The sequence below is a fragment of the Pungitius pungitius genome, chromosome 1 (genome assembly GCF_949316345.1).
Source record: "Pungitius pungitius chromosome 1, fPunPun2.1, whole genome shotgun sequence".
Taxonomy (NCBI): Eukaryota; Metazoa; Chordata; class Actinopteri; order Perciformes; family Gasterosteidae; genus Pungitius; species Pungitius pungitius.
The window spans coordinates 34,532,420-34,542,886 of record NC_084900.1 but is presented as its reverse complement, the minus strand read 5'-3'; the positions used below and the strand labels follow the sequence as shown (position 1 = coordinate 34,542,886).

At 45.1% G+C, this 10,467-nt stretch overlaps 1 protein-coding gene across 2 annotated transcripts; it reads left to right on the top strand.

Moving 5' to 3' along the window:
* Positions 1–20: 20 nt before the first annotated feature.
* Positions 21–10,251, top strand: sypb (synaptophysin b). Of its 2 annotated transcripts, none has more exons than XM_062565864.1 (7): positions 21–160; positions 1,479–1,544; positions 5,673–5,797; positions 6,533–6,731; positions 6,836–7,027; positions 7,116–7,425; positions 9,486–10,251. In XM_062565864.1, the coding sequence occupies exons 1-6, from the start codon at positions 143–145 to the stop codon at positions 7,395–7,397; spliced, it is 882 nt and encodes a 293-aa protein (XP_062421848.1). In that variant the 5' UTR covers positions 21–142; the 3' UTR covers positions 7,398–7,425; positions 9,486–10,251. The 2 variants fall into 2 exon arrangements, with proteins under 2 accessions (XP_062421848.1, XP_037335600.2); XM_037479703.2 differs by having other exon boundaries at positions 8,144–10,251.
* Positions 10,252–10,467: the final 216 nt, after the last annotated feature.

Below are 10,467 nucleotides of genomic sequence, written 5' to 3'. Positions count from 1 at the left end.
ACGACGCATCACACGTCCTCGCCCAGCTCGTGACGCAGTCCAGCTCTTCCTCCTGGGCGTCTTCCTCCCCTGGGCTGTTCCGGATGAGACGCCTCCCTCCCTCCGCCCCTCTGATCCTCTTATCAGCGAGTAAGCGGCCAAGATGGATGTTGTGAATCAGGTAAGGCTTTTTGGGGCCGATACCGGACATTTCACTGTTGTTCTGTTCGGTAGAGGATGGTCATTCGATTGACCTAATTGTCCCTTGTCGCGGGCTCAAATTTGTGTGTGTTTTTTTGTTGCTCTCAATCCATCGGGGTTAAGGTTGTAATGCGGTGCTTTCGATTACCTGGGAGTCAAAATTGTGATTTGTGCATTTTCTTTAAATAAAACTGCATCGATGTATAAGCGCGACATAAATGTGTGATACAATTGGACCATTTTCCATGCTGCAGTCGATGGGATGGAGCGGCCCCGCTGACATCTCTTAAAGAAAAATAAAAACGTGTAGGATGCCCAGAGATTTCTGCAGCCGCGACATTTAGCACACGGAAGGGGAGGACGTGAGCAGATATCATCTCCAGGGTTTGGGCCTAATTGATTCGGACCGCCTCAATTAGCCCCCGCCGCCGCTAAGGTTACAAACACGACTCGTTTCCAAAGGCCCCTCGGTGCGTCCGGAGAGCCGCAGTAGGCCCCGGCACGGGAGCGGGAGGGAGGTCTCCTGCAGCTCCACCGGCACCTGGGCGCAGGGGTTTGGGACAAAGACAAACAAGGCTTCCCGGAGAAGAAGGGAGCAGGCCGTCGGCCTCTCGGTTTTGCCCTTTAACGCGGATGATGTCGCCCGTGCATGCGTCATCTGCTCTTAGTATGGATGTAGGGAGAGACACGGTGGCTGTAGAGCCCCAGAGAGACAGAGAGATGGAGAGAGAGGGGGGGGGGAGGAGAGAAAGAGAAAAAAGCCCATCACTGCTGCTTATTTGCAGTGCGGCCATTTATTGATGCACACAGGGACCCGCCGCCTTCTTTGCGGTGTCGCATTCACCTGCGCACAAGAGCTCCCTCCCCGTTTCTGCTGGTCGTCAATTACGCGGATTTCGTGAGATTTGGTTTCAATTGAACGGTACAACATTTTAAAGAGAGCCTGTCGTGATGTGTGCTGTGAGAGAGCAGAGGAAACAGTCGCTTAATCAGCTTTAGTGTAATTATGATGCCGGCAGGAGCACCCCCCCACCCCCACCCCCACCTCCCCCTTCTCTCTCTCTCTCTCTCTCTCTCTCTCTCTCTCTCTGTCTCTGTGTGTGTAGAACATATTTGCTCTGTAACGAACACCTGCAGGTGTCAGGGGGCTAAATGAGGCAGAAATGTTCAGGCTTATGTTTTCATCATCATCATCATCATCATCATCAAGAGTCTGGTCTACCCAGATTAGATGCTTTCAAGAGTTGAGAATGTTGTAATAAAAACCCTGCTAATTATTATTTTATATTTTTTGGCAGTTGGTGGCCCAAGGGCAGTTCACGGTGCTCAAACAACCATTGGGATTCATCAAGATTCTACAATGGGTGAGTTGTATAGTTTACCTATTGTTATTAGCAACAAATATGACTATGTATGTATGAAACAAATCTCTTTTAGTGAGGAAATAAATGGATGAACCTCTTGGAGCTTGTGTAGTAATAAATAATGTTGTCATACCCTCAACTGACAGGTTTGTGACCTTCTGTCACACAGAGGTCATCATGCTGCATGGGGCTTAATAATGGATGTGACTCTGTACCCTCTTAGAAAAACAACAACATGGAACTCTCTCTCATGAGGGTTTAAAGTCACACCTTTTTTTCCTTATCTGTGGGAAGCCTGGAGCCACCCTATTGGATATAATAAAAAGCCTAATATTGAAGAGCCTCTTGTACACTGATATTGTAATACTACCCCAGCAAACCAGAATGCAGGAAGTGTTACGTCAGTACAGTAGTAACATGCTGTCAGTCCACTGAGGAATTTAAGGACTATTTGTCTTGTGCAGGTTCTTACCTGCATATGTGCAGTCTGCTCCAGAGAACCAGTGATCATTGATTAAACAAGAAAAACGATGGATGATGAAAATAGCTGCAGCCCTGGTTCCATTCATGTTGACACGATTAGAGGATTAGACATTGAGGATATTGTTATCCATAGAGCCGGCTCCTCCTGAAGAGGCTGCAGGGTTAACAGCCTCTCTCTGTTGCAGTGGTCTTCTGTCTCTACAGCTGGGGCACCACAGCAGGAATAGTGGTGCTAATTACCGGCCCTCCAGCTAAGCAAGGGCCTCTAAAAACGGGCCTTTTCTTATCTTATGTAATGCTTTGTAACACCGATGTGATGACTGGTCGTAACCAACTATCAAACTATTGAATTCCTTTGCATCCAAACAATACCCAAATATTTCTGGTTCTGGCTGTTCAAGTACATATGTGATAGTAGGCTGAGTTTCTCTGGGCCTTTGACTGATGCTCTAGCAAAACAAGCTACACCAAGAGGTCACCTTGGGATTATTTCCACTGTTTTCTGATATTTCATTGACAAAACAATAAGTCAAATCAAGAAAATAATTGGCTTTAGGCTTAGATCGTTGGATAAGCAACAGCTGAAGCCCTAATTGTTTTAACAAGCCCTCCTCATTAAATCTGTGCATGCCGTGTAATTATGAATACATTTTGGATGGGTGGATGAGAGGGGAGTTGATGAGGAGCTGCCCTTCCTGCACATGGGTCCCATCATTGTTAGCTACACCCCTGATCCTCCGTGCGAGCACACGTTGAAGCCAGAGCAGACGAAAAAACGTGCGTGCCGGAGCTCCCCCCCCCCCCCCGCGCTGCAAAGGGGCTCGCTGCACAAATGCCAGCGAGCAGTCGGAGGCACGAGTCTATACTGCATGACTCCGTAGTCCTTCCCTGGAGCTGTGTGAGTGTGCCAGCACCTCACCAGTGCCTCCCCCCCCCCCCCCCCCCCCTCGGGTCACAGCAAGGCAGCCACCAATCAGGAGCCTCGCTCGGGAGGCCAGGGCCCATGAGTCATCTGTCAGAGGGGCCCGCGCGCCTCGACGTCAGACCTGGAGGAGGAGCTGCTGTTCTCATCGGATCATAGCGGGCAAACACGACCACGGACACTGTGGTTTGATTTCTTTTTTGGAATTTCTTTTTTATAATTTGCCGGCAGTGCTCATGTTCGCACTGTTCCGTTATAGAGGTGAGATTGAATTATGGTTTATTGGATCGGTTGAGACCGGTGGAGGACGTGCGATATGTTTTTGTCGAGATTCTGTTTGTGTGACTCATGTGGCTTTTTCGCACCTCCCCACCCCCTCCCCACCCACCCCCTCTGTCCCCGGGGAATAGTGCTGACAAAGCCTACATTTGATTGATGCTGGGAGACACTGAGTTCCCAAATAGCGCTGATGTGGAGCTCAACCTACAGCGAACAGGCCGCCCGCCTCCACCGCTACAGGACGCCACTTCATCTGAACACAAATTTCACCTTGTGGCTCATAAAAAAAAAAGCTGCAAAGACACGATTCGCTTTGGCAGAGTCCCCTGATGTGTAATAACGGCTGTTGATTTTGTTGATTTTTAGCTCAGGCGCGTTTTGCTGCTCAGAAGCTTGATGACTCACTGTGGTTGTTACTCCAGGGCCTCTGGTGAAGGCTCGGCTTGTTTTTGTTTTGTGTTTTTCCGGCTATGTGTGGCGATGTAAGGAGCTGCTTATCCCCCCCCTCTACAAGGGTCAGGCTCAAGATTTAGTTGGAAATCATTGAATTTCGTAGTATAAAAGGGTCACATTTCAGGATATCGAGCAGAGCAAGAGCATCGATGCGGACATTAGCTTGTTGCAGATACACCAGTAGTTACATCGATAGATGGCCGATAACTTTCAACGCAGAAATACCAAAGATGATGTCAAATGTCGATAAATGAGTCAAGCTCTGCAGTTGGTGCTTTTATCGACGGTTGTTTTCACGTTGTTGGATGGAGAGGCAGACGGATGCTTCGTGTCTGAGTGTGTGTGATTGTGTATCTTCACAGCGCAGAAGAGCTGACAGCCGTCCAACATACCAGGAGGGGTAGAAACCAGCCTCTGCCTCCTCGCTGTGTGCTGCTGCCAATGTTGTTACCATGGCACCCAACACCCAGAGAGCCACCATCGCTTTTCTCGGTCTGCTCGGGCCTCTTCTTCCGCCCCCGTCTCCACGTCTCCGTCCACTCATTTATCACCATAAAAGTACAACTCTTTAATTGTTGCAGGGTCCCTCCCATTTGAATCTATTTTCCTTTGAGCTCGACCCTCTTTGGTTTAGACAAGAATTAAATGAAATTTGGTGCAAACATTTACTTCTCCTTTTGGATAAATTGTAAAATATTATATCTATTTTAAGTTATAGTTCATAAATTGACGTCAGTGTGAAACAGAACCGTTGCCTCATAACCATTATTCACTATATATTATGCAGCTTAAGTAGCAGCGTGTTGCAAATATATCTAGACTAAATAGTCTTTCGTGTGCGAATTGTCTCCAAAGAGTAGAAAAATACAGCTGGACTACAACATGTTGTTGGTCTTTAAACGCATCCCCCTCTAGATCCTTAACCTCTAACTGAGGGGGAGGATAATGAAGGAATGATATGGACACAGAGAGCTTTAATACCTTTCTGCGTATTACAAATAGAAAGATGAGCTGCTAATCTAAACGGAACCAGATGTATGACGAGGGTCCAATGGACCCACGCTGCAGTTGTGCAGATGTCGGTGTTGATTTATTGCAAAGCTGCTGCAGCCTTAAATTCCCTCATTCTTTTTGGCCTTTTTAGAGAGAAGGTACTAGACATTCACGTTTTGGAGGCCTTTCATAAAGCAGAGATTGTGAACAATGTGTCAATAAATCCCACAAACAAGCTGAATGAACAGTGTAGATCTTTAAGTGTCTTGATGCCTGCAGCAGGTAGAAAGTGCCACAAGAAGCGGCGTAGTGTGCGGCTCACGTGAGCTGAGGTGTGGCTTTGTGTGCGTGTTGTGATTGGCGGCTCGTAACAGTAGCTTGTAGTTTAGTACTTTGGTGACAGATGGTCGAGCACCTCGGATCAGATTAATAGCAGCATCCCCCCCCCCCCCTCAATCGGATCTAGCCCGCAGCGATGGCAGGGTGTGGTAAAAATAGTCTCGACTAATCTGCCGGGCGCGTGCACTCCTCCCCGCGCATGTGTGTTTGGTGGGAGATGAGGGAGACAGAGCCTCGTGCACCTGGAGTAACAAACCCCGACCGAGTGCACAATCACTGTCGCACCACAGATTCCTCCTAGGGAGCAGCTCCAGGAACCCAATTGTAATGGAAACCATGGCAACAGGCGCCGCCGTTGCCGTGGCCCTGCAGGCTGGTGATAACGCTGCATTGATTTGCACTCGGAGTGGCTGTGATTGGTGGAATATCGGTCCGCTTCAGGCGTCGCAGGTGGTGGAAGGTTTTGGTGTAAACGGAGCCGTCACTGGCTTTCTCACCAGAGCTCCTCTTTTACAAGTCGGCACAAGTGCAATGTACAAGTCATTTTGTAATTAAAGTGTTTGATCATCCAGTCAAAGTGTAATTTGGCGTTTCGTCACAGTTTGTCTCTTGGGATTTCAACTTGTCTTGTGTCTCTTTTTGTCTCTTTTCTCCCGCAGATCTTTGCTATCTTCGCCTTCTCGACATGTGGCAGCTACTCTGGCATGTTCAAGATGAGCGTGGAGTGTAAAAACCGGACAGAGAGTGACCTGGGCATAGAAGTAGAATTTGAATATCCGTTCAGGTACGTCCCACCACCCAAGTCACTTTCCCCACTTTTTAGAAAATAATGGAACTGTTGGCACCAAACAAACTGTAAAATACATATTAAGCATCAGAATAAATGACTCAAGAGCAAATACACATTGTTGATGGTCGATACCTTAACTTGTATGATTTAGAACAACAACACACCTTGTTCTCTCTGCTCAAAAGCACAAAAAACTAAAAGAAAAAACGGACAGTTAAAAAAAAAGTGTGTATTTACCAAGGAGCATTTTATCCCCATTGATTGGACCATGCAAAGTTCATACACGTTACACTGGGTTTTGTACAGATTAAAGAAATAACGGGTTAACCGTGAGCTTTAGAGCTGCTGTTAGGTGGAAGGTTAGGTTAGGTTAGGTAGGTTAGGTTTGAGCAGAGCCAGACTAACTGTTTCCCCTTGTTTACAGTCATGATGCTAAGCTAAGCTAACGTCCCCTCGCAGTAGTTTCATCTCCAATTGACAAACAGGAGAATCAACACCACACTCCTATCAAACTCTTTGCAAGATATCAAATAAATTTGCTATTTGTAACTGCTCCTTTTGAAGTGCTCTATTGTACAGTTTTTTGCTGTAGAATTATATAACCAATGAACAAAGGAAAAGTCACATGCGAAGAACGGTGTTACTATTTGAACTTCTTTTTTTTTCTTTCTCCGAGCTCTTTTTAGCAGTTCCATGCATTTTCATTTTTCTTTGTGTCTCTGCCCCCAGGCTGCATCAGGTCTACTTTGATTCCCCCACCTGCAAGGGAGCGAACAAGGAGCGTCTATTCCTGGTCGGGGACTACTCTTCCTCAGCAGAGTTCTTCGTCACTATCGCTGTCTTTTCCTTCCTCTACTCAATGGCCGCTCTCTCCGTTTACTGTTTCATGCTCGAGAAGTACCGCGAAAACTGCAAAGGGGCCCAGATTGTGAGTTTGGTGACGCCTTACACATGTGACACAAGTCAAACGACGGGCGTTACAATAAATAACGTTGGTATTAACGGCGCTAATGTTGTCTCGCCGATCCCCAGGACTTTGTCGTGTCCGCGGTGTTTGCCTTCATGTGGCTGGTGTCTTCGTGCGCCTGGGCTAAAGGCCTGTCGGATGTGAAAACAGCCACCGACCCCGAGAGGGTCATCACCCTCATCACGGCCTGCGAGGAACCAGAGAACCGCTGCCGCGAAGTCCACGACCCCAAGGTCTCCGGCCTCAACACCTCCGTGGTAGGGCCCCGATGCGCCACACCGAACCGCGCCGTGCATACAGACCGGTGCATTTCTTAACCCCAAACGCACACCCTCCGCTCCGCAGGCTTTCGGTTTCATCAACCTGATCCTGTGGATCGGGAACCTGTGGTTCGTGTTCAAGGAGACCGGCTGGATGGCCGCGCTCTCTGGAACGTATGTGCCGTCACAGGAAAAGCAGCCCGCCCCCGATTCCTTCGCCCAGGGCGGTTACGCCCAGCAGGACCCCTACGCCGGCTCCCAGGGAGGGTACCAGCCCGAGTACGGGCAGCAGGGAGGCTACACTGAGGAGGGAGGGTACAGCCAGGGCTATGAGCAGCAGCCCACCTCCTTCTCCAACCAAATGTGAGCCTGTCCAGCCAAACCGCAGCAGGATGGTGAGTGTAAACAGGCGTGCAGCGCACTGACTGGTTGGAGTCGTTACACTGGATGTCTTTGAGGTGGTGATCTGAGATCATCTGCATTTCAGGTATAATTTAAGTGTAACAAGTCTAATTTTTTGAGGCATATAATGATATCTGCTCAATATCGACCTCACGTTAATAGCAAACGTTTGTTTGGGTTGCTGTTTCTATGGCATATGATTACAAGGGAACAGGCACAGTTCTGCTTCTATGCAGATAACAACCAAACATCCCTTTTCATCTGATTCTGCTTTTTACTGCAAAAAGAAGAGGGCATGTATTTCAATGCACCAAATGTGGTGAAACTTCTGGAGTTGTTTGCTTATGTTCCGAACAATCATTGATTTTTTTTAGAGAAATAAATAACATCTATTGAGGGGCTTGATACATACTAAATGTTAAATAAAATAAATAGAACTAGAAATTAGAAACTAGAAAAGCAGAAATAGAACAATAATATTACATAGAGAACTTCCATATAAACACAATACAACATTAACTCCATATATAGGCCTACAATGTCATTTTCTGACGTTGCTATGGTTACTGAACATGACCACAGGTCAGCGACTTCAAAAGGCATTTCTAAAGTGTCCACAGCAGGTTTTCACTTCCTGTATTTGTCCAGGCGACATGTAATTCCTGCGGTCGCACCTTTGCTCTGGGTTTAACGTGTTCCTTCCCTCCACAGGTTGAGCTCGTGATGCTGGAGTGTGGCTCTCGACCACCACCTGCATTTCCACACTCCTCTGTTTGTCTGTTTGTGTATCTGTGAGTTGACAGGCGGAGGGAGGGAGGCATGTAGGACAGAAACTGGTGGAGCCTGGGGAGGGGGACAATATCGGGGGGGAAATGGGGGGTCTTTGCTGTAACATGATGTTTATTCTCGTGATGTTATTTAACTGTAGAAGACAACATGGGATTGTCTGTTTGGTTATACGAGAAAAACTTGAATACAAATAGCAAAACATTTGTTTTCGCAAACATTTAAGAGAAATCTTGTAATGGAAGAGAATTACGTTTATGGGGAAAAAAAGTTGTAGTAATATTTAACTTGGGAGAATGTATTTGTCTGTGCTGTGTAAATATCAACATGCTGATATATATATATATATGATTATATGTACACAGTTGAATAATTGTGCACTCCATAAAAGTTGTTATACAACAAATGTTGAGCACAGAGTTATTCAATTGCATTTACTTTGGTTCTGTTTAGGAGCTCACATAGTTTAGCCTTTGCCCCCTCAATCCCCTTAAAATATTCACACTATCAGTTTGTCATTTATTCACTTCAGAATCTATACAAATATTTTTATTTGATTTTTTCTCATTGAGAAAGGGGCTAAAAGTTACTCAAAATATGATGGACAATGTGGAAAGAAAATAATCAATATAAACAGTGAGAGTAAGAGTAATTTATTAAAACATAGTACATAGATGATAGTAGTGGGTTTTAAGTAGGTTGTTTCAATTTAATTTATGTTTTATATGTATTTATCCATCAAAATTCACTTGTCAAGCAAGGATGAATTCCTGTGATACACAGAAGATTTAATACTCCTGACATATAAGATCAGAAATGACATACGGTCATGACAATTAGTGAGCATGGTACTATCTCATATTTGTTGTGCTGTTTCTAAAACTGCTATAGTGTGCTATCAGTATGAAAATTGTGAATCTGGGGCCAGTGAACAACAGATTTAGCAACGTGTGTGTTTGTTTATTTGTTCTGATTCATGTATTGGCATCAGTTTCATTTTGTCTATGAACCCTCGTCCTGTTTTGATCGCCTGTTATGTGGTCCGGAGAGTTGTAAGACAGAGTCATATAGTTTTTTAAATGGTGTTTCTATCACACTGTAATCAGTGACCTACATCGTCACGTTAACATTAACTTGGCAAATGAGAATAAAGTATATTAAAGACCTTGCATAGTACAACACATATTATTCTGAGGCGGTCTGAACAATGTGTATCCACATGTACTTCTCCTGCATCCTCAATCCTTTATCTCCTCTCTTTCGGAAGGTGGACTTACTGCATGCGTCCTTGTATCCTGAAGCATCCCTAAACACGTCGGAGAGACAGAAGCTTAAAGCTGCAGGAAAGTTAGAGCTCACAGTAACACTGTGCTATGTTTTGATCCATCGTCGTGGTTGAAGTGGTCAGCACATCCAGCAGCTCTGCTATATTCTACGCAAAGCACAAAGTAGGTGCTGCAATAATAACTTCCATTGCAGATATAAATATGCATCCTACTGCCAGTCCTTTGTCCTTTGTTTGGATATACACAATTGCCAAATGGTAAGAGATGTGTCTTTGATTGGTAGTTTTGCTTCCACAGTACTCATCAGGATGACTTGTTGTACATCTCCAGTATTTATTGAACCAATGCACAGCCTTGGTTTCATCTTTTTGGCTTTGTTTAAAATCAGGGTTCTTTGATTCAGGCGTGTAGAAGCACCTGGCTTTCTCTCTTCCTCCAGTCCCCCCACCTCTGTTGTTTCTCTCTCTCTCTCTCGCTCTCTGTCTTTCTCTCTCTTTCACTGTAGCTCTTATAAATATGCTGAAATGAAATATACTCTGTTGTTAGTGGTGAATGATGTCTTGTGATACTCTCTCTACGCCTTTGGATAGTGCTGTGTTTATTGTGTACGATGTATTCATATTAGTATTTATGATAATGATAAGTCAGAGAAAAAAATATCCAAGACTCTCCAAAATTCTGCTGTATTCTTATTATATGGGATCCATGTGAAACAAAATGAAATAAACTTGCGATTATTCTGTTCAAGGTTAAAATGTGTGCTTTTGTTCATCGGATGATTGTCTGTTTGTTTACTTGTTTGACCTTGTTTTAGTAGTAATATGTTTCAAGTAGATTATACTTTTTATGAATAACTGTGGATCAGGATCACAAAAAACATATTTCTACAATAAACCCTTGTTCTAAACAGAGCAAAACAACCACAAACGGGTGTAATAAAACCCTGGAACACGTTCTGTCAAT

Excerpts from the sequence above, each read along its gene's own strand:
- sypb (XM_062565864.1), top strand. Across the intron at positions 6,732-6,835 it reads ACTGCAAAGGGGCCCAGATT|GACTTTGTCGTGTCCGCGGT; the intron begins GTGAGTTTGGTG and ends GCCGATCCCCAG. Across the intron at positions 7,028-7,115 it reads CCGGCCTCAACACCTCCGTG|GCTTTCGGTTTCATCAACCT; the intron begins GTAGGGCCCCGA and ends TCCGCTCCGCAG.